Source organism: Somniosus microcephalus, chromosome 2 (genome assembly GCF_052327205.1).
Source record: "Somniosus microcephalus isolate GS21.2 chromosome 2, FLI_Smic_1.0, whole genome shotgun sequence".
Lineage (NCBI taxonomy): Eukaryota > Metazoa > Chordata > Chondrichthyes > Squaliformes > Somniosidae > Somniosus > Somniosus microcephalus.
Window position 1 is genome coordinate 375,632,252 of NC_140988.1, and position 27,506 is coordinate 375,659,757.

General features: G+C 47.5%; 1 protein-coding gene across 1 annotated transcript in view; it reads left to right on the forward strand.

The window, feature by feature from the left end:
- The window catches only part of dok1b (docking protein 1b), an 87,953-nt gene extending 60,535 nt beyond the window's left edge, over positions 1-27,418 (forward strand). Inside the window, exons 3-5 of the mRNA XM_085975879.1 lie at positions 1,621-1,705; positions 10,817-10,989; positions 23,274-27,418. Of these exons, the coding sequence (XP_085832005.1) occupies positions 1,621-1,705; positions 10,817-10,989; positions 23,274-24,539 (1,524 nt within the window). The 3' untranslated portion in view covers positions 24,540-27,418. The remainder of the gene's footprint in view (positions 1-1,620; positions 1,706-10,816; positions 10,990-23,273) is intronic.
- The last annotated feature ends 88 nt before the right edge of the window (positions 27,419-27,506 follow it).

Below are 27,506 nucleotides of genomic sequence, written 5' to 3' on the forward strand. Positions count from 1 at the left end.
AGAGTAAAGCTCCCTCTACACTGTCCCATCAAACACTCCCAGGGCAGGTACATCATGGGTTGGATACAGAGTAAAGCTCCCTCTACACTGTCCCATTAAACACTCCCAGGGCAGGTACAGCACGGGTTAGATACAGAGTAAAGCTCCCTCTACACTGTCCCATCAAACACTCCCAGGGCAGGTACAGCACGGGTTAGATACAGAGTAAAGCTCCCTCTACACTGTCCCTTCAAACACTCCCAGGGCAGGTACAGCATGGGTTAGATACAGAGTAAAGCTCCCTCTACACTGTCCCATCAAACACTCCCAGGGCAGGTACAGCACGGGTTAGATACAGAGTAAAGCTCCCTCTACACTGTCCCATCAAACACTCCCAGGGCAGGTACAGCCCGGGTTAGATACAGAGTAAAGCTCCCTCTACACTGTCCCATCAAACACTCCCAGAAGCTTCATTCTGCCTTTGTGTTTTAATGGATCGGAGCATCTTTGGAAAAGAAAATTCCCCAGAAAACTATCACAATTTCATAGCTTATGATTTATTGAGTTAGATTTATAGATTTTTTTTAAAAAATTGACGCATCCCTTGTAGACCCTGCACAGGCCCTTGCTCCTATGTAGGAATGCTGACTGCAGCACAGGGAGAACTGGCCCAGCCCAGTCGGTGAGGAAGAGCAAAGTTTGAATATTTTGTTTCGTCCGTTCACGTTGTATATGCTCTATCTGGAAGTTGATGTCATTAAAATGGAAAACACTGGGAATGAGGGGGGGGGGGGAAACGGGATCCATTAAATTTTTATTCACTCTCGGGATGTGGGCGTTGCTGGCAAGGCCGGCATTTGTTGTTCCTCCCCGGTTGCTCTGAGAAGGTGGTGCTGGGCTGCTTTCACCGGACCACTTCTGAGAGCAGTTCAGAATCAACCGCGTTGGTGTGGGGACTGGAGTCACGTATAGGCCTAGACCGGGTAAGGACGGCAGCTTTCCTTCACTGACGTTTCAACGACAATCCCACAGCTTCATGGTAACTTTTACTGAGACAAGATTTTTAGTTCTGGATTTAAAAAAAAAAAACTGAATGCAAATTCTGGTTTCGTGGGATTTGAACTCATATATATATTCTCTGGATTACTAGTCCAGTATCATGACCACTACACCACCCAAGGTATGTGCAGTACCAGACCCAAGGATGTTCTTGGGTGTCCATTTGATGAGTCTGTGGTGGAGCCACTAAGGGACTCCGATCAGTTGTATATAATTCCCTTTTAATAATATGTTAGCTACAGCCCGAGTCTGTATCTTTGTTTTCACTGTTTACATGTACCGAGCGCGATCACTTTAATAGCGCAGGTAAACGTGATGACGTCACGCCGTTCATCACGTGATCCCCCACCGGCAGGAAAAACGTGATGACGTCAGCCACGGGACCGCCCAAGCAGTCCTCGTGGAGCCTCCGAACTGACTAGACCTATATTCGATGTTCTCCTGTAGTTATCCGTTAAACTCTGTTAGTTTTCATTAAACCTCGTTTATTTGATCGCCTGAGTGGACCTCAGTCTTTTGGATAGGAACTAGACATTCCTACAAGTCTCCTGTTTAAGGTTGTCTCCCTCTCTTTCATTGTAGCCTCCTGCAGCTGATCCCTTTTGCGGAGCAAACTCAAAAGCTCTGGAGATGGCAGAGAACAGTATCTACTACTCCCGATCTGAAGGTAAGCACAGCTGGCATTTCACCATGAAGCATTTGTCTCTCTCTATCTCCTTCTCCTCCTCAAGTCGTAGATGGCTCTTCCAGTTTGTAAATGTAGGATCCGTAATGACAATGAGCTCACTTCATTTCCAATCACGCTCGATATTGAGTTCAGTTTGAAAAATGTGGATTCACTGTAGCTTGGCCTTGTTTATCTGTTCAGATGCACAACCTCAGAAAGAAAGACATGTATTTATACAGCGCCTTTCACGACGCCCCAAAGCGCTTTACAGCCAATTATGTACTTTTGAAGTGTCGACACTGTTGTAATGTAGGAAACGTGGCAGCCAATTGCACACAGCAAGGTTCCACAAACAGTATTGTGATAATGACCAGATCGTCTGTTTTTTAGTGATGTTGGTTGAGGGACAAATATTGGCCAGGGCTCTGGAGAGAACACTCCTGCTGTTCTTCGACATAGTGCTGTGCGACCTTTGACACAACTGGAGAGAAGCAGGCTCTTCTCTCTCATCTCTGTGGGTTGATTTAACGGGGGAGGGGGCGGGGTGGTGGGGAACATAGTCGCGGGGATGCAGGGTGGAAGCGCGGCGTGGGGGGGGGTGGGCGGCGCGGGGGAAGTCCCCATGTGGAGCTCAGCGATGGCCTGGGCCAGTTGAACTCCTGGACCTCATTGTATAAAGCAGAACTGTGTCCTGCCCGAAACCGGGGCGAGTGACACCAGGACCGGCGAGCGGGAGCAAGAATTGGGTTGGGGCCCGAGGACGCCTGGGATCCAAGGGAACGGTCCCTGTCAGCCTTCTGCCTTGGCACCTTATTGTCATGCATAGAGAGAGAGAGAGCGATGGCACCAAGAATAACAATAACCTACTCTTACTTTGGGCCATTTGTATCCCAAGGTGTTTTATAGGAGATTGGAGGGCAGAAAGTGGGTGGTAATCAAAGGTTGAAGAGGTACATTTTTGAGGAGACATTTGAAGGCGGGGATTAAAGTGGCCAGGCAGTGGTGTTTAGGATGAGATGTTCCAGCGTGCAAGAGCATGGAGGTTGTACCATCACTAGTGGAGATGGGGAGCGGGAGTAGGCATACAGTAAACCAATGCTGGAGGGATGGAGAATTACATGGGATATACGGCACAGAAACAGGCCATTCGGCCCAACCAGTCGATGCCGGTGTTTATGCTCCACTCGAGCCTCCTCCCGTCTTTCCTCATCTAACTCTATCAGCATAACCCTCTATTCCCTTCTCCCTCATGTGCTTGTCTAGCCGCCCCTTAAATGCATCGATACTATTCGCTTCAACCACTTTTATGTTGGGATGAAAGGCTAGGGAATGGTATGTTAGTGTAATGGTTGTAAAATGGTATGTTAGTGTAATGGTTATGTTACTGGACTGAATAATCCCGAGGCCTGGACTAATAATACACCCAAGTTCAAATCCCACCATGACAGTTTGAGAATTGGAATTCAGTTTTTTAAAAGAAAGTGGAAATAAAAAGTTGGTGTCAGTAAAAGTGACCATGAAGTTGTTGGATTGCTGTTAAAAACCCAACTTGTTCACTGATGACCTTCAGGCATGGAAACCTGTTGTCCTTGCCCAGTCTGGGCCGAAATGTGACTCCAGTCCCACACCAACGTGGTTGTCTCTTAACTGCTCTCTGAAGTGGCCTAACGAGACACTCAAGTTAGGGCAACTAGGGATGGGCAATAAATGTTGGCCTTGCTAGCGATGCCCACATCTAAATTAACTAAAATGGGGGGAAAATGATGGTTGGGACATTAGTGGAGGCCCGCAAAGAGTGGGGCAAAGGATAAGAAAGATTCGGGGCTGAATTTTGCCGGTGCTCAGAGGGCGGGTTTGGAGGCGGGTCCGCTGTCAAGGTAGCAAAGATTGGCAGTGTGTAGGAAACCCGCTGTCAACCCACCTCCACGTGAGTCTCCCAGGTGTTGGATCTGTCTGCGCAGAACTGACCTGACACCAAGCGGCGGGGGAGACAAATGAGCTCATTAATGGCTTGTTAACGGCCAATTTAATGGTATTTTGAGCCTACCGTGTAATTTTACGTGTTCCCCCATGGGTTACCCGCTGCTCGCCAGTTGAGTCTGCTTTGATTTATCTGATAACCTGACAGCTGCAGAAGTGGTATAAAGGATGCCATGTTGCAGCTGTTGAGTTTCAGAGCTCAGAAACTGTTGGTTACTGCATTTGTAAGACACAGAGATTTCTTTAGCTTGCAAGTGTTTGGAGCCAACTCTATATCCCGTGGCAACTCATTGGAACAACCTCTCTCACCATTGACAGATCGCTTCTGTCATCTGAACCTCGCTTGCCATCTATTCCAGCAACATTGGTGCCCTAAAAAAAAATCTCACCTTGGTCCTCTGAATCCTTCCACGATCAGCCCCAACACCTCCACCAACCTTCTCTGTCATCACCTGATGCTGCACAGGACACAGGGCAATATTGCTGCCCGGGAGGCCAGCGATGGCATCACCATGGCCAGATTTACTTCACTTGACGCTGTACACTCTGGCTGCCACATGATGCGCCAGGTTGGCACCACACCAGCACCATAAAGCACCCCTACAATGTCCAAGCCATTCCTTTCACACTCATCACTATTGGCGGGGGGGGGGTTATGTCTCAACATTCACTGGAACTCTAAGACACTTCTCAAGGTGCGCACAGACCTGTCCAATAAGGTGAAGTGTTGAAAATATAGATTTCAATGTTTGACAACACATTAACAGAAACTTCACATGAACATTGGCTAAACCTCTCCCTACCCTTGTGTGTTGTTAGTTACTATACTTGCAGTAGGATGAGGATGAGTGTAAGGCGTGGCTAGTGAGATGGGGAAGTGATAATGTAGATAGAGAGGGATGGGTGGAGGTGCAAGTTAAGTTGGTGTGAGTAAAGATGTGCAGGGGTAGGGTAGGGAAGGCAGAGTGATGTGGATGTGATGAGTGGCACAGCAGGATGAGGTTGAGTGTGGCTTTGCAGTAACGTTTCGTGATCTACTGAGATCATTGGAAGGTTGGCGCCTCTGCAGCCAGGCACTCCTGACGACATCCCTGCTTGTGTCCTCCTGTGCAATGCGCAACCAGGCTGCGTTGATCTCCTGGGGAGGTCTCTTCTGCCCATGGGAAGGGAAGAGAATCTCCCTGCATGCCGGAGGGAGTCATGCGTGAGCCTGGGTGCAGCAGTGCACCTCTGTGCAGTGTTTGTCCATGTTTGCAGCACCTCAATGCTGCAGAACACTGACAGCACAACTGTCAAAATCAATGTGGCCGTGGTCCCTTTAAGGAAACCGGCTGATGACGCGTCATCAAATGACATCATCAGACCCGCTTCCTGTTAATTGGCCAGGAATCCTGTAGGGTGGGCTTAACAGGGCCAATCTACGGAAAATCATTTTCAGAGAGCGGCTGCAGACTGGAGCGGGACCGGAACCCGCCAACCAGCTCTCCCGCCGCCATCCCGCCTCCGCAGGGAAAATCAAGCCCTCAGTGTGGGCTAGGGTACGAGGGGTAGAGTTCTGGATCAGTCGGAGTTTAATGAGCTCAGGAGGCTCCTTAGAATGATGTTAAAGATGTCATTCTTGAGGTGACGACAAAGGAGTGGGAGTAAGGTAGGGACATAGGTGGACAGTGTTATGGAGATGGAAGTATGCGATCTTGGCGAGCTCAGGATCGAACAGGGCACTGAGGTGTCAGCTGTGGCTCAGTGGGTAGCATCTCTCGCCTCGGAATCAGGTGGTCTTGGGTTCAAGTCCCACTCCAGAGACTTGAGCACAAAAATCTAGGCTGAGGGAAAGCTGCACTGTCGGAGGTGCCGGCTTTCAGATGAGACGTTAAACCGCGGTCCAGTCTGCTCATTCAGGTGGACGTGACTACAATGGTGACTACACTTCAAAAGTACTTCATTGGCCGTAAAGTGCTTTGGGATGTCCTGAGGTCGTGAAATTTTCAATTGACCACCAACCTCAACAGCTTTTTGGGTGCGAGAGAGTTGCAGATCCCCACCATCCTTTGTGTGAAGAAGTGCTTCCTGACATCACCCCTGAAAGGCCAAGCTCTAATTTTAAGGTTATGCCCCTTTTGTTCTCAGCTCCCCCCCACCAGAGATGATAGTTTCTCTCTGTCTACCATTTTACTCAGTGTGCACTGTTCTTTTGTTAAAGGAAAGAAAAATAAATACTTGCATTTATATCGTGCCTTTCACGACGTCCCAAAGCGCTTTACAGCCAATGGAGTAATTTTGAAGTGTAGTCACTGGTGTAATGTAGGAAATGCGGCAGCCAAATTATGTACAGCAATGTGATAATGACCAGATAATCTGTTTTTAGTGATGTTGATTGAGGGATAAATATTGGCCAGGACACCGGGGAGAACTCCCCTGCTCTTCTTCGAAATGATGGGATCTTTTAACGTCTGCCTGAGAGAGCAGACGGGGCCTCGGTTTAACATCTCACACGAAAGGTTCGTCCTTCCACAACAGAAACCCTCATCGCTTTCTCACTACAACATCCAACTGTTAAACGAGACCAGTGTCTTGGCCTCGAGCACTCTTCCTGACAATACATTCCAGCTGTTGAAATACTTCCTGCCTAAACTTGCCCTTCACACCCCTGAAGCAATGTCATCTTGTGCTGCCATCTTGGCACATCTGAAATTATTGCTACATTATCTATTACATAGTATTTACAGCGCAGAAACTGGCTATTCGACCCAACAGGTCCCCATGCTCCACGAGACTCCTCCCACCCTTCTTCATCTAACTCTGTCAGCATACCCCTCTATTCCTTTCTCCCTCGTGTGTTTATCTAGCTTCCCCTTAAATGCATCTATGCTGTTCGCCTCAACCACTCCCTGGTGTCGCGAGTTCCACATTCTCGCCACTCTCTGGGTAAATAAGTTTCTCCTGAATTCCCTAATGGATTTATTATGGGCCAGAAATTCCAGGCCAGAAGCGTGAGTACGGTCGGGTTACTCACGCATCTGGCCGTTGGAAATGCCGGCGTTCAGCAGGAACAGCGCATGCGGGGAACGCCGGCATTTCCAGACCCGAGGTCTATTCGCAGCGCGTGCGACTGCACAGGCAGCGCTTGCGCAGTGAACTTTGTAGATTTCACTGATGGATTCAGTGAGGGTAAGTCCCTAGAACTTACATGTGAAAAAAGCAAGTGTAAAGTTGTTCATTGGCTGGGGAAGGAGATATATTTTATGGAGGAGCTTATGAAATGCAATATTTAGGTTTGGGAAAGGGAGGGAAGTTATTTTAAGAAATTTTAAGTAAGTTTTAAACTTTAATTTTTTTTTTTTTTTAAACGGGTTTTCAGAACGGTAGGTAGAAGGAGCAATTGTGGCTGTGTGAATGGAATGTGAGAATGAGTTATGTATGTATGTCCACATATATTCCTTTACGTATATGTATGTATGTTTTATATTCCTTTACTAATGTGTATGAATGTATGTTTTTAATTATGATTTTCCAATAAGCTACTTTCTCTGAAAGTCATAATTAAATAATACATTCATACACATAAGTAAAGGAATATATACATAACACGCAAAGGAATATATACAGACATACATACTTTCAGAAGCTCCACGATAATAAATATCTTCCTCCGCAGCCTCTGGAGCAACTGTACCCATGCTTTTTTCATGTGTAACTTGTAATGACTTGACCTCACTGAAAGCATTAATGAAAGCGGCGAATTATACTGCGCACGCGCTGCCTGTGCAGTCTCACGCGTTCTGCCTCTGAACCCCTTCGTTCAGAGGACAGGAAATGCCGGTTTTCCCCACATGCACTGTGCATGCTGAAAACCGGCATTTCATCCAGCCAGATGCGTAAGTACCCCGACCGTACTCGCGCATTTGGAAGGGAATTACTGGGCCAACATTTTACATGTCAATAAAATGAAAAATTTAACAATTGCACGACTTGCCCCCTCGCATCTGCGACTGAGGGTCCAAGGAGGTGCATTGCGCAAGAGGTCATCATCGTACGTATCCTCACACTGTTCCCTTTGGGGAACTGTATGAAGTGGTGGAAGGATTTATGGCCGTGATTAACGCTCATTCCGTGACCGTAACCATCTTTGAACCAGCCATTAGGGTGGTTAGTCCTATGGCGGGAGGGTTTTACGGGCTCCCACAACCCATCGGGGGGGGGGCGGGGCCACCAACACCCACGGACGCAAGTATCCCGCTGGATGTCCACCCAGAATTTAAAGTTGGAACTCCGACTCCACTTGCCGGGACTGTCTGGAGTGGGGTTCAAAACCCTACTCCTTCTGGCCCAGCGGCGGGGATGCTTACTGCTACGCAAAAGGCCCACTCCGCACAAAAGGTGACACCCATACGTTTCCTGCGCCTTTTCCCTCCCCGTGACTGGAGCCCTATGCTGCCATTTCACGTTGCTAATCGGATTGGGCCTTTGTCATAGCGGTAGGATCCCCGCCGCTGGGCCAGATCAGGGTAGGGTTTCGAACCCCGCTCCAGACAGTCCCGGCAAGTGGAGTCGGAGCTCCGGCTCTAAATTCTGGGTTGACATCCAGTGGGATATTTGCGTCCGTGGGTGTGGGTGGCCCCCCCTCCTTGTATAGCTTGTGGGAGCCCGTAAAACCCTCCCGCCATAGGACTAACCGCCCTAATGCCTGGTTCAAAGATGGTTACGGTCACGGAATGAGCGTTAATCATGGCCATAAATCCTTCCACCACTTCATACAGTTCCCCAAAGGGAACAGTGTGAAGACACGTATGATGACAACATTGCTAAATAAATAAATGGAATTTAAAAAATTCTTTTAGGGCTTTTAAAAGTCTTTAAATTGCTTTAATTCTGTTTAAAACTACTTCAGATTACTCAAAATAATGTAAACATTTTAAAAAGTTTATGAAAGTTACCAAAATCTTCAAAAAACTTCCAAAAACCTATTTAAACTGCTGCTTTGCATGTAAAAATGGTTAGCAGCTTGACAGAAACATTGGGGGTGTGTCCAGTGAAACTGAGACCTCAAGGGGCGTGTCTCACTTGCACTGCACGCTCCTGACTTCGCGCTGGCTGCACTCCTGGGCGGCGTGACGTCATACGCTGCCCGGGATTCTTCTTCTGGAAACACCAATTCCAGGCGTCCCTGGAGCTGATCGGCAGTAGCGCGGGGTAAGTGTAAATACGGGGCTTGCACGCGCTGCAAGCCCCGTTCTGGAATTTCTGGGCCATTATTGATGGTCCATAGTTCTGGCCTCCCACACAAGTGGAAACATCTTCTCTCTGTCTACCCTAATTCCTCAGTCTTCTCTTTTCTAGAGAAAAGAGCCCCAGGCTGTTCAATCTTTCCCGATAGATATAACCTCTCAGTTCTGGTATCATTCTAGTAAAACTTTTTTACACCTTCTCCAGTGTCTCTTTCTTTTTAATAATATGGAGACCAGAACTGTTCACAGTGCTCCGAGTGTGGTCTAATCAAGGTTCTAGACAAGTTTAACATAATTTCCCTGCTTTTCAATTCTAGCCCTCTAGAAATTAACCCCAGTGCCTTTTTTATGGCCTTATTAACCTGCGTCGCTACTTTTAGTGATCTGTGTACCTGAACCCACAGATCCCTCTGTTCCTCTACCCCATTAAACGCTTATTTTCCAAGGCCTCCTTATTTGTCCTACCCAAATGTACCACCTCACAATTATCCATCTGTACAGGAAACTCTCGTTTAAACGGCACCTAAATATCCAGAATTCTCTATTAACCGGCAAAATTCATACTCCGAAAACAACACCTCAATAACCGGCAATGTTGCCGAGTCCGAGTCTCCCGCAGTGGCCGAGTTAGTCAGTGGCGGTAGTTCTCCAAACTGCCACTACTCGGCTTCTTGGCGCTGTCGGAAGTCCGAACACCTCACTAACAGGAGTCTGACTCTCCCGCGCTGCCACCATCTTCCACCATCCATTTAACACAACATTCTGTAGGTGAGTACCCAATTACTGTATACTGCACATTTCTTGATTTTTTAAATTTTTGTTTGTTAAAAATAGCCTCGGTAGATAACCCTCTCCGTCATCCAGAATTTTTAATCAACCGGCAACACGCCGGTCCCGTCGGTGCCGGATTCCAAAGAGTTTCCTGTATCTATATTCTGTTCCATTTAAATATCTTAATACTACAAATTTCTTAGTGACACTTCTCTCAGGCCGAGGAGCCCCAGTTTATCTAGGGCTTCCTCAGCTTGATCCTCTAATACCAGTGATAGAATCATAGAATCCTGCAGTCTCAGAATAAGGGGTCGGCCATTTAGGACTGAGATGAGAAATGTCTTCACTCAGAGGGTGGTGAATCTTTGGAATTCTCTACCCCAGAGGGCTGTGGAGGCTCAGTCGTTGAGTATATTCAAGGCCGAGATCGATAGATTTTTGGGCACTAAGGGAATCCAGGGATATGGAGATCGGGCGGGAAAGTGGAGATGAGGTAGAAGATCAGCCATGATCTTACTGAATGGCGGAGCAAGCTCGAGGGGCTGAATGGCCGACTCCTGCTCCTATTTCTTATAGTCTTATGTACAGCACAGAAGGAGGCCATTCGACCCATTGCGCTCTTTGAAAGAGCGATCCAATGAATCCCATTCCATGCTCTTTTCCCCATAGCTCTGCAAGTTTGTCCTTTTCAAGTCGATATCCAAATACCTTGTTTGCTTAACTGCAAGGTGATTAACTGAACATTCTTAAACAGCTTTGAAATTGTTTTTATAAAGGAAATGTTTGTCTTATAAAGAGGAAAGGACAAGACAGGACAAGACAAATCTGTGTTTTTAAAAAAAAAAGAGCAGATCCAGGCTTTAGAAATTGAAAAAGAAAACACCTATTCTCAGGAGGTGGGCGATGTTGGGAAGTCCGACATTTATTGCCCATCCCTAGTTGCCCGGAGTTGAAGTTCTACGAAAGGCGCCTGATAAATGCTCGCTTCTTTCTTTCCTCTCTCCTTTTTCTTCCATCTTTCCATTCTTCTTTCTTTATTTCTTTCTCCCTTCCTTCCTCCCCTTCCCTTCCCTTCCCTCCCTCCCTCCAATCTTGCGATTAAACAGCAGTGCTTTCTTCTTCCTTTCCTTCACAGTGAACGAGTTCTGGGTGAACGTGCAGAAGACGGAAGCGGCAGAGAGGTGTGAACTCCATGGGACGTACATTCTTAAAGCAGACACAGAGAACCTCCTACTCAAAGACACCAAAACCAAGCATGTTCTGTTCAACTGGCCGTACAAACTTCTGCGGCGTTACGGCCGGGACAAGGTAAACTTGGACATGGTCAGTGATGTCCACCCAGACAATTTGCAGATTAGCTATGAGCTGAAAAGCCAATATAAGGAAACTCATCAGCAAGGGCCTGTTAGTAAGATCACACTGTGGCCTCTTGCGCATCCCCTATTTTAATCACTCCACCGTTGGCGGCTTTCAGCTGCCTAGGCCCTAAGCTCTCCCTAAACCTCTCCACCTCTCGCCTCCTTTAACAAGCTCCTTAAAGATGCACTGCAGCAACTCGCCAAGGCTTCTTCAGCAGCACCTTCCAAACCCGCGACCTCTACCACCTAGAAGGACAAGGGCAGCGGGCGCATGGGAACACCACCCCACCTCGAAGTTCCTCTCCCAAGTCACACACCATCCTGACTTGGAAATATATCGGCCGAACCTTCATCGTCACTGGGTCAAAATCCTGGAACTCCCTCCCTAACAGCACTGTGGGAGCACCTTCACCACACGGACTGCAGCAGTTCAAGAAGGCAACTCACCACCACCTTCTCGAGGACAATTAGGGATGGGCAATAAATGCTGGCCTTGCCAGCGATGCACAGATCCTATGAACAAATATTACAACCTACCTCTCTGACCAAGCTTTTGGTCACCCCTGTCCTAATATCTCCTTATGTGTCTCGGTGTCAATTGTTGTCTGATAACGCTCCTGTGAAGCACCTTGAGGCGTTTAACTATTATAAAAATATCAGACATGGGGACAAAAGGCTGTTTGACTGGCCATTAAAAATCATCCAATCGAGTACCGAAGTGTCTGTTCACTTTCCGATTGGCGGCGCGGCGCACATGTGGGCGTGTTGGGTGACCAATTGCAGGAGCGCGGGGCGGTTGGAGGTCATGTGACGATGACGCCTCCAGGAATATGTCCCAACCAGAGCAGGCAACACGACTTTAGCCTGTTCTGCCGTTCAATCAGATCATGGCTGGTCTGTACCTCAACCCCAATTCACCCGCTTTTGCTCCCTATCCCTTGATACCCTTACCCAATACAAATCTACCGATCTAGGCAAGGAACGTCTGTCTGAGATTAGGCAGAATTGGGGCATTTACAGTGGGGGAGGGTGTTGGATGAAATAGGAAGCCCAGTCGAACTGGCCTGACAGTCAGCAAAAGTTTTATCCTACTCTTGATTACTTGGGGAAGGCAGGGAGAAAATACTTTTTTCTTTCTCTAAAAATTTGCTCCTCAAAGTGAGGCCATGGCCACAAGGAAACTGGGTCGAGACTGCCTCAACTCATTGCACCAAGGACGCTTGCAGTCGGGACAGAGGGACATGTTCCCCTAGCATTCCAAAGTCCAGTCTCCCCAAATGATCAAATGGATTCCTCACAACAGGCAGGGAGTTAAAAAGTGTTCCAGATATAAAGCGTGCACCAATGCAAACTTGCATAGAATGATACTGCACAGAGGGAGGCCAGTCGGCCCATCATGCTTGTGTTGGCTCTTTGAAAGAGCTATCTAATTAATCACACACCCTCCTGCTCTTTCCCCATAGCCCTGCAAATGATTGAATCTGAATCTGCTTCCACCGCCCTTTCAGGCAGTGCATTCCAGATCACAACAACTCGCTACGTTTATTTAAAAAAAAAAAAAAAAAAAAATTCCCCTCATCTCTTTCTCCCCACCCATGGGTCTTTTGACAATTATCTTAAATCTGTGTCCTCTGGTGACCGATCCACCTGCCTACTTCAAAGACATATTCTGATGCATTTAACTTGTGAATGCTGCAGGGAGCTACCAGATGGCTCACAAAAAATACAACGCTAATCCTTGACAGGGTAGATGCTGAGAGGATGTTTCTTCCTGGCTGGAGAGTTTAAAACTAGGGATCATAGTCTCAGGAGAAGGGGTAGTCCATTTAGGACTGAGATGAGGAGGAATTTCTTCACTCAGAGGGTTGTGAATCTTTGGAATTCTCTGCCTCAGAGGGCTGTGAATGCTGAGTCTTTCAAGGCTGAGATCCATTGGTTTTTGGACTCATAGAAGATAGGAGTAGGAGTAGGCCATTCGGTCCCTCGAGCCTGTTCCGCCATTTAATGAGGGGAATCAAGGGATATGGAGATCGGGCGGGAAAGCGGAGTTGAGGTCGAAGATCAGCCATGATCTTATTGAATGGCGGAGCAGGCTCAAGGGGCTGTAGGGCCGACTCCTGTTCCTATTTCTTATGTTCTTTAAATCACTTCAAATATATATATATAGATATATATACTGTGTGTATGTGTGTGTGTATATAATCTCTTGTTTAAGCAGCACTTAATCATCCGGGATTCTTTAGTAACCGGCAAAATAGATAACCGGTAATCTTGCCGAATCCATCCAGCACTCGTTTTGCCGAGTCCGAGTCTCCCGCGGTGGCCGAGTTAGTCAGTGGTTTTTATTTTTGTTTGTGTTAAAAATAGCCTACCTCTCTGTTATCCAGAATTTTTCATGAACCGGCGCCATCCTGGTCCCGTAGGTGCCGGATAAGAAAGAGTTTACTGTGTGTGTGTGTGTGAATATATATATTTATATATTCACTTGAATGGAAACTGTTTCAAATACCACCAGGAAAGCATATTCACTCTTTACACCATTGGTTACCGACAGGCTATTTAGAAAGCATTTTGGTGCATCCTAAATATAATTTTATTGTGGTTGCAAGGGTGACAACTGCAAATAACCACCTGCTCTTGACAGCTCGACCCGAGTGCAACATTGCACATTTTTTTTCCATTCCTCAGCGCAAGGCACCGTGACCTTTGACACAGTGCGTCACCTACTGCGTTTATTTTTCCGACCCTAGGTGTTAAATGTTTTATTAGAGATTGCTGCACAGAGGAAGTGGCTCACCAGAGGAAATCCAGTTCAGAGACGCGTGACACAGCCGCCGCACTTGTGTCGCTCAGTGACGCGAAGTCCAACTGCATTGCATGTCGAAACCCGACTCCCATTTCCCTTTGTGCACTTTGCATTCGTTTGTTTTTGCATAGCTATATAGAATTTACAGCACAGAAACCAGCCATTCAGCCCAACTTTCTGCTCAGCACAAGCCTCCTCCCACTTTATTTACTTCATCTAACCCCATCAGCATATCCATCTATTCGCTTCTGCCTCACTTATCTAGCTTCCCCTTGAATGCATCTATGCTGTTCTCCACCACCACTCCTTGTGGTGGCGAGTTCCACATTCTGACCACTCTCTGGGTAAAGAAGTTTCTCCTTATTGCATTTACTAGTGACTATTTTAATATTTATGGCACCTAGTTTTTGGTCTGCCCTGCAAGTGGAAACATCCTCTGTATATCAACCCTATCATAGAAACATAGAAGATAGGAGCAGGAGTAGGCCATTCGGCCCCTCGAGCCTGCTCCGCCATTCAATGCGATCATGGCTGATCATCCAAATTCAGTACCCTGTCCCTGCTTTCTCCCCATATCCCTTGATCTCTTTAGCCTCAAGAAATATATCTAACTCCTTCTTGAATATATTTAATGAATTGGCCTCAACTGCCTTCTGTGGTAGAGAATTCCACAGGTTCACCACTCTCTGGGTGAAGAAGTTCCTCCTCATCTCAGTCCTAAATGGCTTACCCCTTATCCTTAGACTGTGACCCCTGGTTCTAGACTCCCCCGCCATCGGGAACAGCCTTCCTGCATCGAACCCCTTCATAATTTTAAAGAGCTCTATCAGTTTGTTTTCGTTTTTCATCTTCTGTTTGCAACATAGATGCATTTAAGGGGAAGCTAGATAAGCAAATGAGGGAGAAAGTAATCGGATATGGTGATGGGGTGAGATGAAGAGGGGTGGGAGTGTTAAGTCTGTGTGTTATAGTGAGAATTACTACACAGACCACAAGAGTAAATTCAACAGGTCTTTACTGGTTGGAGGTCGGACTATACTGAATATAATATTATTACACTGTGCTTATATACCGGTGTGGTCACCACCGGTATTACGTATACAGCAGCCAAAGAAAGTAGTACCTTTCTTAAGGTGGACCAGGCTTAAGTTCTCTTAAGGTGGAACAGGTTACATACACCACAATCCTCCCTTTTTAGCTTAACAGTCATATCCCCAAATAAACATAACATATATAATATAACTTCAGGTATAACAGTTCAAAGGTTCAGTCTCTCAGGGGGCTTTCTGATTCGGCTTGGATAACGCCTTTCAGTGGTCTCTGATTCTTGTTGTTGAGGTGCCTCCTCTAGTTGGTTGCCAATGTATTGGGTGTCATCATCATCAAATACATTCTCGGCCAAGGTAGATGCTTCAGGTTCATGAACGTCTTCCACAGCTGTCTCTGTCACAACCATGGGTTCGACCCTTGCTCTCAACTCTACCAGTTGATCCGCATGACGCCTTATCACATTATGACCAATATCTACGGTGTACATCAGAGGTCCTTGTCTGGCCCGGATTGTTCCGGACTGCCATTTGTCGTTTCCATAGCCCCTTGCCATCACTGGTTGTCCTACGTCGAAAGTTCGAGTGGTCTTGCTGTTAATATGCCGAAACTGTTTGTTTTCCACTTCCCTCCGCACATTTGGTTTTAACAAGTCCAACTTGGACCGCAACCTCCTGTTATAAAACATCATAGCAGGACTTTGGTTAGTCACGGCATGATCGGCGTTTCTATATGACATCAGGAACTTATCAACCTTGTGTTGCAGCGGAATCTGATCATCATTCATGGCCTTAATAGCCTTTTTGAATGTCTGGACAAATCTTTCAGCCAACCCGTTTGTCGCCGGATGATATGGGGCAGAGGTATAATGTTTAACTCCATTCTTCTTTAAGAATTGTTGGAATTCTTCCGATACAAACTGTGGTCCGTTGTCCGAACAGATCTGTTCTGGCAATCCGTTCCTTGCGAATATTGTTCTTAACACCGCAATTGTCTTTTCTGAAGTAGTGGTATTCATCTTGATGACTTCTGGCCATTTGGAATGTGCGTCCACCGCGATTAGGAACATGGAGTCCATGAATGGACCAGCAAAGTCAATGTGTACGCGTTGCCATGGGGCTGAAGGCCATTCCCATGGGTGTAGCGGTGCTATCGGAGGTGCATTTTGCACTTTTTGACACCCAGCGCAGCTTTTCATTAACTCCTCAATCTGTTGGTCAATACCTGGCCACCATACGTAAGCCCTAGCAAGACTTTTCATTTTAACTCTTCCCCCCCCCCCCCCCGCCCCCCAGATGACCTTCATGTAGTTTTTTTAAAACTCTTTCCCTTAACTTGGGAGGAATAATCACTCTTGTCCCATACATCAAAGTACCATGGCAGACGGACAGCTGGTCTCGCCTTGCCGAGAATGCCGGTAACAGAGGATCACCCCGTGTTGGCCATCCTTTCACTGTCACCTCGTAGACTCTGGACAGTGTCGGGTCGTTCCTGGTTTCTCTTTCAATACTTGCGTTGGTGACAGGTAAACACTCGATAATGGTCGAATGAAATAACTCAACAGGGTCAACTTCCGTCGTGTCTTCATCTTCAGGTAGTGGCAGGCGCGACAGGCCATCAGCATTGCCATGCTGTTTCGTACCTTTGAATTCTATCTGATATTGATGTGCCCCTAAGAAAAGAGACCATCTCTGGAGACGCTGTGCTGTCATCACTGAAACACCCTTCTTAGGGTTAAAAATGGACACCAACGGTTGATGGTCCGTCAGAAGTGTGAATTTTTGGCCCTGTAGGTAATGATTAAACTTCTTCACTCCCCATACAAGGCTAAGGGCCTCCCTATCGATCTGCGCATAGTTGCGCTCAGCGGAGGTCAATGATCTGGATGCAAACGCGACTGGCCTTTCCGTGCCATTTGGCAATTTATGTGAGAGTACTGCCCCAATACCATATGGAGAAGCATCACAAGCCAACCGAATAGGCAGTGTCGGGTTGAAGTGAGCCAACACTTCCTCTGAGGTGATCAATTCTTTGCTTTTGCGAAATGCCTTCTTACAGTTTTCGCCCCAGTCCCATGGTACCCCTTTCTGTAAAAGAGCGTTCAACGGATGCAGCACCGTGGATAGATTTGGCAGAAATTTATGGTAGTAGTTAATTAATCCTAGAAACGACCTCAACTGAGAGACATTCTCCGGAGTGGGAGCCTTTACAACTGCCGCTATCTTGTCAGGAGACTTATGAAGCCCCTCCCGGTCAATGACATGACCACAGTACGAGATCCGCTTCTGGAAGAACTCACATTTCTGCCGATTTACCCTAAGTCCATACTCTTTCAGTCTGTTGAGCACCAGTTCCAAGTTAGCGAGATGCTGTTCATCACCATCACCTGTGATCAGAATGTCGTCCAGGTAACATTGTGTGCCTGGAATTCCCTGTAATACCTGCTCCATGGCCCTCTGCCAAATTGCTGGAGCCGATGCCACACCAAAAACCAGCCTATTGTACCGGTACAACCCTCGATGCGTGTTGATCGTGAGGTATTGGCGTGACTCTTCTTCAACCTCCATCTGCAAGTACGCCTGCGCCAGGTCTATCTTGGTGAAGTGTTTCCCGCCAGACAGTGAAGCGAAAATATCCTCAATCCGTGGAAGCGGATACTGCACCGTGTGAAGCACCGGATTAACGGTGATCTTGAAATCTCCACAGATGCGAACCTTCCCTGGATCTCCTGGCTTATTGTTCGCAGGACGTTTCATAACGGGAACAATGGGCATAGCCCACTCACTCCAATCTACTTTAGACAGTACCCCTGAACGTTCTAGTGCTTCCAGCTCCGCTTCAACCGCAGGTCGTATTGCATAGGGTACCGGTCTGGCTTTAAAAAATTTTGGTTGTGCATGTTCATCAATCTTGATGTTTGCCGTAATTCCTCTGTGTTCCCAGTCCCGGCTGGAACACCTCTTTAGCCTCATCCAATATTCTGGACAATCGTTTAGGTTTGACAGCTGTTTCCCCGGAATCTACCGTTAGTGCTTTCAAGGAGTGCCAGTCCATATTCATTTTCCTAATCCACTCCCGTCCTAGTAGTGGTGGACCTCCTTCAGGTAGCACATATAAGTCCATTACTTGGCTTCCTTCGCCCTTGTGGACCACTTCTACCTCTATTTTTCCGATGGGGTACACTCTTTGCCCCGTGTACATTTTCAATATAATCTCCGTATCCTGTAAGGGAATATGTTGGAATAACCTTCTGTAATCTTTCTTATTCATGACCGTCAATGCCGATCCAGTGTCCAATTCCATTTTTACTTGGACTCCTGCTATCTTAAGAGTGACCCAAATTGTCTGGAGGTCTGTATCCTTACCAACGTTGTGTATTCTTAAGCTATCCAGTTCATTACTGCTAGCGTCTGAATCTGACTTCTGTTCAGTCAAACTGTTCTTTGTCACCTTGTGTACCTTTGCATATTTTCCTTGCAGTGACTTTTTATTGCTGGTCTTCTTTCCTGACCGGCATACTTTAGCTATGTGGCCAAACCTGCCACACGTTCTGCATTCTTGGTTTTTAAACCAACACTGGTTCTGATCGTGCGTTGTCTTTCCACAACGATAACATTTGACAGAACTCGAACCCAATTTGTTTGTACCGAGTTCCGGTGGCCGTAGCTGCATTACTGCCGTGCCTCTCGCTGCGGCCTCGTGTGCTGCTGCCATAGTGACCGCCTTCTCGAGAGACAGCTCATTCTCCTCGAGCAGTCGCCTTTGTGTATCCTGTTTAAATAAACCACACACAAATCTATCTCGAAGTGCCTCTGTCAGTCCCGTTCCAAACTGACAATATTTTGCTAGCTTACGTAATTCCATCAAATATTCAGCATTGCTTTCATTTTGCCGCTGTCTTCTATCGTAAAATTTAAATCGTTCCGCTAGCATCAGCGGCGTGGGGCTAAGATGATTTTTTAGGACAGTAACAATCTGTTCGAACGTCTTATCCGCCGGTTCATCTGGTGATAACAGGTGTTTCAATTGCCCGTATGTCTTCGCACCCATTAAGTTTAGTAATGTTAGTGCTTTATCTGTCTCAGGAATTTTATTTGCCTTACAATAGTTTTGTATGCGTTCTACATACATAGCCCAGTTTTCTATATCACTGTCGAAGGCATTAATGTTCCCATGTTTAGGCATCGTAGCAATTTATCGTATTTTTAATGTTATCTAAGATGGCGGCTTCCCGCTCTTGCCGTCGTCCTCCGCCCACAAAATGGCAGTTTTCCCGCGCTTGGTGGTCTTCACCCGTCCCCCGACGCTGTCTCCGCTTCACCGCGGCTCTCGCGCCTTCAGTTTCCCCAGACGCTGCGCCTTTAGCCCGAATGCGGCCCTTATATCGGGTCGCGATCGACCTCACCGCCCTTATTCCTCCGTCTTCCCAGCCCCGTCTGTACAGCCAACGCAGTTGACTTTCTGTCGCGTCGCTGCCCGGCTTACCCACCACGAGGTAGTAGAAGAAGCTGACAGTCGCTGATGGAGGCTTCGAGGTCAGGATGTCTTCTGCACTCCGGTTGCTCGATGCCTGCCGCTCGACGTGTCTTCCCGTAGGTGATGAGGGTGGAAACCTCTCTTCGACGTCCTGTCTGTGGACGAAGTCGCCGTGGAAATTACTGCAGCAGGGCAAGAATTGGACTCGTCGCCACTGTTAAGTCTGTGTGTTATAGTGAGAATTACTACACAGACCACAAGAGTAAATTCAACAGGTCTTTACTGGTTGGAGGTCGGACTATACTGAATACAATATTATTACACTGTGCTTATATACCGGTGTGGTCACCACCGGTATTACGTATACAGCAGCCAAAGAAAGTAGTACCTTTCTTAAGGTGGACCAGGCTTAAGTTCTCTTAAGGTGGAACAGTTTACATACACCACAGGGAGGAGGCTAGCGGAGCGGAGAAATGCCGGCATAGTACAGTGGGGCCGAATGGCCTATTTATATGCTATGGGCTTGACAGTGACTCGATGTTTGTACACTTCCATTTTTAAAAATTTGTTCCTGGGATGTGGGCGTCGCTGGCAAGGCTGGCATTTATTGCCCATCCCTAATTGCCCTTGAGAAGGTGGTGGTGAGCCGCTGCCTTGAACCGCTGCAGTCCGTGTGGTGAAGGTACTCCCACAGTGCTGTTAGGGAGGGAGTTCCAGGATTTTGACCCAGCGATGATGAAGGAACGGCCTGATATATTTCCTGGTCAGGATGGTGTGACTTGGAGGGGAACTTGGAGGTGATGGTTGACATGAATCTTGTCATTCATGTGGAAATGATTTATGAAGTAATACTGGGCGGCCTGCTGGTGGCGCTGTCCAGGGAGAGTATAAATACTCGGGCATGGGCCCAGCTTGCTCAGGACATTCTTTAACAGGAACTAGTGAAGGACACAACTCGATCTCCATGTTGAAAAACAGTTGATTAAAGCCTTGTTTAATACTCAGACCAAGTGCCTAGTAGTTTTCTTACATCAATGGTGTTCCCATACTCCTCGTCCTTCTAGGTGGTGGAGGTCGCGGGCTTGGGAGGTGCTGCTGAAGCAGTGGCTGAGATTGTTTAAGAATGAGATGCTTTGTACTTGCGTATTGTGTAATTGAGCACTTGAGGGACCCTGTTGAGAGCATACCCACTGTAGTAATTGAAATTCAGGGTCTCCTCTTGTACTGAAAGTTTTATCCAAGAGAATGTTCCAGAGAGTCTGAAATAAAAGCAGCCATTACATTAACACACCAACTTGACTGTTTATCGGCCATTACAAGACCATTGAATGACTGACTTGCATTTCTAGGAATATAGGAGGAGGCCATTCAGCCCCTCGAGCCTGTTCCGCCATTCATTGAGATCATGGCTGATCTGCATTCTAACTTTGGCCCATATCCCTTAATACCTTTGGTTGACAAAAAGCTAGCAATCTCAGATTTAAAATTAACAATTGATCTAGCATCAATTGCCATTTGCGGAAGAGAGTTCTAAACTCCTACCACCCTTTGTGTGTAGAAGTGTTTCCTAACTTCACTCCCGAAAGGCCTGGCTCTAATTTGTAGACTGTGCCCCCTCGTCCTAGAATCCCCAACCAGCAGAAATAGTTTCTCTCTATCTACCCTATCAGTTCCCCTTAATATCCTGAAAACTTCAATCAGATCACCCCTTAACCTTCTAAATTCTAGGGAATACAATCCTAGTTTGTGTAATCTCTCCTCGTAACTTAACCCTCGAAGTCCGGGTATCATTCTGGTAAACCTACGCTGCACTCCCTCCAAGGCCAATATATCCTTCCTAAAGGTGTGGTGCCCAGAACTGCTCCCAGTGCTCCAGGTGTGGTCTAACCAGGGTTTTGTACAGCTGCAACATAACTTCTACCCCCTTGTATTCTAGTCCTCTCGATATAAAGGCCAGCGTCCCATTAGCCTATTTGATTATTTTCTGTACCTGTTCATGACATTTTAATGATCTATGTACCTGAACCCTTAAGTCTCTTTGGACCTCCACTGTTTTTTTGCTTTTCATCATTTAGAAAGTACCCTGTTCTATCCTTTTTAGGTCCAAAGTGGATGACCTCACATTTGCTTACATTGAAACAGTTTTGTCCATTCACTTAATCTATCAATATCCCTTTGTAATTTTATGCTTTCATCTACACTGCCTACAATGCTACTATCTTTGTGCAATTGCCAAATTTGTGTATATGACTTTCTATGCCATCATCTAAGTCATTAATAAATACTGTGCATAGTTGAGGCCCCAACACAGATCCCTGCGGGACACCACTAGTCACCTCCTGCCAATTTGAGTACCTACCCATTATCCCTACTGCCTGTCTCCAGCCGCTCAGCCAATTTCCTAACCAGGTCAATAATTTGCCCTCAATTCCGTGGGCTTCTACCTTAGTTAACAGTCTCTTATGTGGGGCTTTATCGAATGCCTTCTGGAAGTCTATATAAATAACATCCATAGACATTCCCCTGTCCACTACTTTAGTCACCTCTTCCAAAAATTCAATCAGGTTTGTCAGGCAGTTTCACAAATCCATGCTGGCTCTCTCTGATCAACTGAAAATTTTCGAAGTGTTCAGTCACCCTATCCTTAATTATAGGCTCTAGTAATTTCCCGACAACAGATGTTGGGCTAACTGGTCCAAAATTCCCTGGTTTCCCCCTCTCACCAATTTTAAATAGCGGAGTGACATGCACAATTTTCCAATCTAGAGAACTTTGGAAGATTATAGTTAGGGCATCTGCTCACCGACTTCCTTTAAAACCCTGGGATGGAAACCATCTGGCCCTGGGAATTTGTCACTCTTTAGTGCCATTAATTTCTTCATTACTGTTATTTTACTTACATTAATTTTATTGAGTCCCTGTCCCCGATTCAATATTCGTTTCTTTGCTACATTTATGTAGCATCTCAGCATAGCTCTCAAACACCTCAAAGCATCGTGGCCTCCGCCATGGCTCAGTCATTAACACTCTCGCCTCAGAGTCCGAAGCTTGTCCGTTCGCACCCCACTCCAGAGACTGGAGTGCAAAAATCTAGGCTGACGCTCCCGTGCAGTACTGAGGGAGTGCTGCACTGTGTCTTTTCAGATGAGACGTTAAGCCAAGGTCCCGTCTGCCCTCTCAGGTGGACGTAACCGATACATTGGTACTGTTTTGAAGTAAGGGCAGGGGACTTCTCCCTGGTCTCCTGTTCAATATTTATCCCTCAACCAACATCACTAAAAACAGATTATCTGGTATTATCACATTGCTGTTTGTGGGAGCTTGCTGTGCGCAAATTGGCTGCTGCATTTCCTACATTACAACAGTGACTAGACTTCAGAAGTGTAAAGCGCTTTGGGACGTCCTGAGGTTGTGAAAGGCGCTATAGAAAGAAAGACTTGCATTTCTATAGCGCCTTTCACGACCACTGGACGTCTCAAAGCTCTTTACAGCCAATGAAGTACTTTTTTTAATGTAGTCACTGTTGTAATGTGGGAAATGCGGCAGCCAATTTGTGCACAGCAAGCTCCCACAAACAGCAATGTGATAATGACCAGATAATCTGTTTTAGTGATGTTGATTGAGGGATAAATATTGGCCAGGACACAGGGGAGAACTCCCCTGCTCTTCGAAATAGTGCCGTGGGATCTTTTACGTCCACCTGAGAGGGCAGATGGAGCTTTGGTTTAACGTCTCATCTGAAAGACGGCACCTCCGACAGTGCGGCGCTCCCTCAGCACTGCATTAGAGTGACAGCCTAGATTGCTTTTTTTCTTTCATTCTGACTTTTTATGTGATTTGTTTTCTTGTAAAAGTGATCCCGTTATTAAGTGGCATCTTAACCGGGCTTTCCTCTTGCCCAACAGGTCATGTTTTCCTTTGAGGCTGGGCGCAGGTGCGATTCGGGTGCCGGAAACTTCACCTTCGAGACCAAGCATGGCAACGACATATTCTTGATGGTGGAGAACAGCATTCTGGAGCAGAAGGCCCAGGCCGAGCTGAACCGGCACAGCTTTCCACCGCTGGAGCCTGGGGACGGGAGCGGCTGCCAGTCCTTGGCCTCGCCGGAGCGACCCGCCGACGATCCGTCGCCTCCCAACTCTGGAGGGGCGGGGGCGAGCGGCGGGGCTAAGGGAAACCCCGGCAGCAAATCCGGTGCGGCCGAGGAACTGGCCAGCAAAAAGGAGCAAGCATCGCCGTGGGGCTCTGAGAAGGACTTGTCGAAACTTTTCATGAACCGCAGCCTGCCGGATCCCCCCACCGCAGGGCCGGCGACTCCGCCGAGGTCTCCTGTGCCCAAACTGCCCAAGTCCGCGGTGAACTCCGACCCCACCTCCATCTACTCCGATCCAGTCGACGCCTTGGCTGTCGACAAACGCAACTCGGACTGCCTGTACTCCGATCCAGCCGACAGCGTTCTGAAGAGCATGCCGCCCAAAGGCTCGAGCACCCAAGGTCCGCCGCGGCAGGGCTTCAAGGACGGGAATGCGCCGGGGAAGAGGAGGGAGCCTCTGTACGCAGACATTTACGAGCGGGTGGCCCAAGATTTCTCCCATGTGGCCGTCTCCCCGCAGGCGCTGGAGCACATCTACGACGAGCCGGAAGGGAGGGCCCCCCGCCAGCCCCCCGAAGATAGGGCCCCCCACCAGCCACCCGAAGGCAGGGCCCCCCACCAGCCACCCGAAGGCAGGGCCCCCCAACCCCTGCCCATCCCCGCCACCATCTACGACGAGGCCCAACCGGGAGACCGGGACGCTTGGAGGAAAAAGGGCTCGGGGTGCGTGGTGGGGCACGAGATCCCGTACAACCCCGCCACGGATGACTACTCAGTCCCACCCCCCTCGAGGAGTGACGAGGCGCCCGCTACCAAAGCCAGAAGGCCCAGGCCCTTGCCGGCACCGAAACCAACCTGTGGGCCGTTTGTGAAAGACAGGAGGCCGGACTTCAAGGAGATTGGAAGGGGGCTGGTCAACTCTGTGTCCGAGCGACCAACCCTCAAAAGCAATTTCAACAGCTCCAACAACTGCATTTACAGTAAGGTTATGAAGACCAAGAAACCAGAGAAGGAAGTGTCAGTGGATGAATTCAGCAATAACCAGGAGTCTATTTACGAAGATCTGGGGAACCTTTGATGGGCTGAATATGGGGGTTTTGTTTATAGGTCTTAAAAACAAAATGTGGTTCTTCACCCACTTGTGCTTTTTCCAAAGACCCCGGAACACCGTCTTAAGCGGGGACAGAGCATTGGGTTACCTCATTGCATGAACAAAACCGATGATTATCATTATTCTTAGTGTTTCCTCTTATTCCGCTAAGCTGTGAAATGGGTTCCGGATACTGTGATACAATGGCTGCAGTTCTAGAAAATGTTTTCGAGGAATCGGCCACCAGAATCGATTAATTTCTTTTTAAATGTGAAAACGCCCCCGATTTGATGTCAACACGTCCAACGCTCAGTTTCTCCCAAGCTAGCGTTCACGCACATGTTCAGGTCCAGGCAATGAGCCATCCACTTTTTTTTTTTTTCCGAGCGCCCACCCGCGCCCTCCCTCCCAGTTTGGGCAACTTCACGGAACAAGGATTCTGTTTCCCGAGCCCTGCTGTGTCGAAACGTAAAGCTGCCGCCGATTTCAACAGGCCACCTGCCTTGTGGTGAGGTCTAACATGACTCCATTGAGAGGTGGGGGAGAAGAGGAGGAGGAGGAGGAGGAGGAGAACAGGGGAAGCCCCTTTCGAAAGATGGACGAGAGCACCGTGCTGTAGAAGTAGATGATTACCAATGTCTTAAGTACTCAGTAGAACGGTGCAGAAAATGGTGATGCTGAATCTGGCAGGAACTTTTCCACCAACTACTTATGGTGAAAAAGTACCGAGTACTCACCAAAACATGCTGTAAAGGTGGTTATTGTGTATAAAAACTATTATCACTTCGCGACAGACTTTTTTTTAACCAGACTTTTTTTTTTACACTGGGCATGTAGGGTCCTTTTTTTTTTTTTCTTCCTGTTTTTGAGATTGTGTTAATCCAGAGCCATTAATTGTTTTATTTTTGTCATAATGATAGCCTATTGGGTGTACCGTACTATAATGATGTATGGATTCCTTCAGTCAGTCGGCTTATTCTGTGTTGTATTGTGATCCTGGCTCACTGTGTGGCTGCTCACATTGGTCGCTTGGCGATGCTGCATTTCTGGAGCACAAACATGGACATGGGAGAATGACGGTTCAGTTTCTTCCCCCTCTTGGTTCAGTTTCTTCCCCCTCTTGGTTCAGTTTCTCCTCCTCTTGATTCAGTTTCTTCCCCCTCTTGGCTCCTTATCTGACCTGCTCCAGGCGGGGAATCAGCGCATGGTGAGTCTCGATGCTGAGGGAGTTGTTGTTTTTTGTATCCACACGCTCTTCCCTTGGAGAGCAGTAGGAGGTACTGGGAGGATTCGTAGGTTGATTAACAGTCTGACTGGCTGCGACGTGAACGCCCCTTCCATGGACAGCACCAGCCAATTGCGGGGGAGGGGTGGGGTTGGGGGGGTGGTTTATGGGCACCCACAGCCCATACGCCAAGTGGCGGAGGCCGGCCGCACCCACCGGACACAAGTATCCCGCTGGATGTCGACCCAGAATTCAGAGCTGGACATTCGGTCTCCACTTGCCGGGACTGTCTGGAGCGGGGATCGAACCCTGGACCCTCCTGACTTGGAGGTGGGAATGCTGCCATTGAACCAAAGGCTCACTTGGCTGAGGGAGTGGGAAGAGGAATATCAGTAGGGGTGTGTGTGCTCCCTTTGGTATCGGCCCTCTCTTGGTGGCCAAGCAAACTTGGTGGGAATTTGGAATCATGGGATGTGGGGAAAAGGCAGGAAAATGGAGTTGAAATCGAAGATCAGCCATGATCTTCTTTAATGGCAGAGCAGGCTCGCGGGGCCGTATGGCCGACTCCTGCTCCTAGTTCTTCTGTTGACCTGCTGAAAAATCTCTGCCCCCCCACAAGTGACAGGCATGTGACCTTACAGAAACAGGCCATTCGGCACAACTGGTCCGTGCCCCACCCTTCTTCATCTCGCCCCATCAACATAAACTTCTATTCCTTTGTTGCCAAAACATTGTCCTGGGTTTACCTGGCTTCTACTGTCCACGGGTGGGCTGCAAACGGTGTTAGCCGTGGTTCAGTCGGTAGCCCCCTCTCTCGCCTCTGAGTAAGAAGGTCGTGGGTTCAAGTCCCACTCCAGAGACGTGAGCCCATAATCTAGGCCGTCTTTCAGTTGAGACGATAAACCGAGCCTCCGACTGCCCTCTCGGGTGGATGTAAAAGATCCCATGGCATTATTCGAAGAGGAGCAAGGGGAGGTCTCCCCGGTGTCCTGGCTGATATCCATCCCTCAATCAATTATCACTTAAACAGATTCTCTGGTCATTCTCTCATTGCTGTTTGTGGGACCTTGCTGTGCGCAAATTGGCTGCTGCGTTATCTTCATTACAACAGTGACTGTGAAGTGCTTTGGGACATTGAGGTTTTCCAAGGCGCTATATAAATGCAAGTTCTATCTTTCCTTAACCTTCTGCCCGCCTTGGTTTAATACTTTACAGAGAGGTGCTTTTAACCACTAGGCCTAAGATTGTGTTCTGAACAAGCCATCCACTCGTTTAAGAATGTGGTAAATATTCAAAAGAGAGGGACTGAAATTCTCATGAAAGGGAGCACATTTTGAACCGTTCACTCCCCCATAGCCTGTGCTGCAGGAGCTGGCTGTTAAATCATGAGGTGAGCTATTTAAAGGTCCATAACTGATTTGCAATAATTTATTTGTTAGTTTCTAATTTTGTTTTGCTATAAAGTGTAACAAATTCTTGAAGCAAAACTATGTACATATTTTATTTTAAATTACTGAGCTCTTCTAGTAGTTAAACCCGGCTTGTTCATCCGAGCATGTCGTTTATTTAAAAGCTAGTGACCAAAATGTGCTCTGTAATTATCAGGAGGAGAGCTATTGCATAAAACTGTTATTTTGGAGATTTTGATCGTGTCCTCTTGTTTCTTCACTGCACGGAATTAACTTGCTCATACGTTTGTTCCGATGGGGTGGGGGTGCATGGAGTGGCAG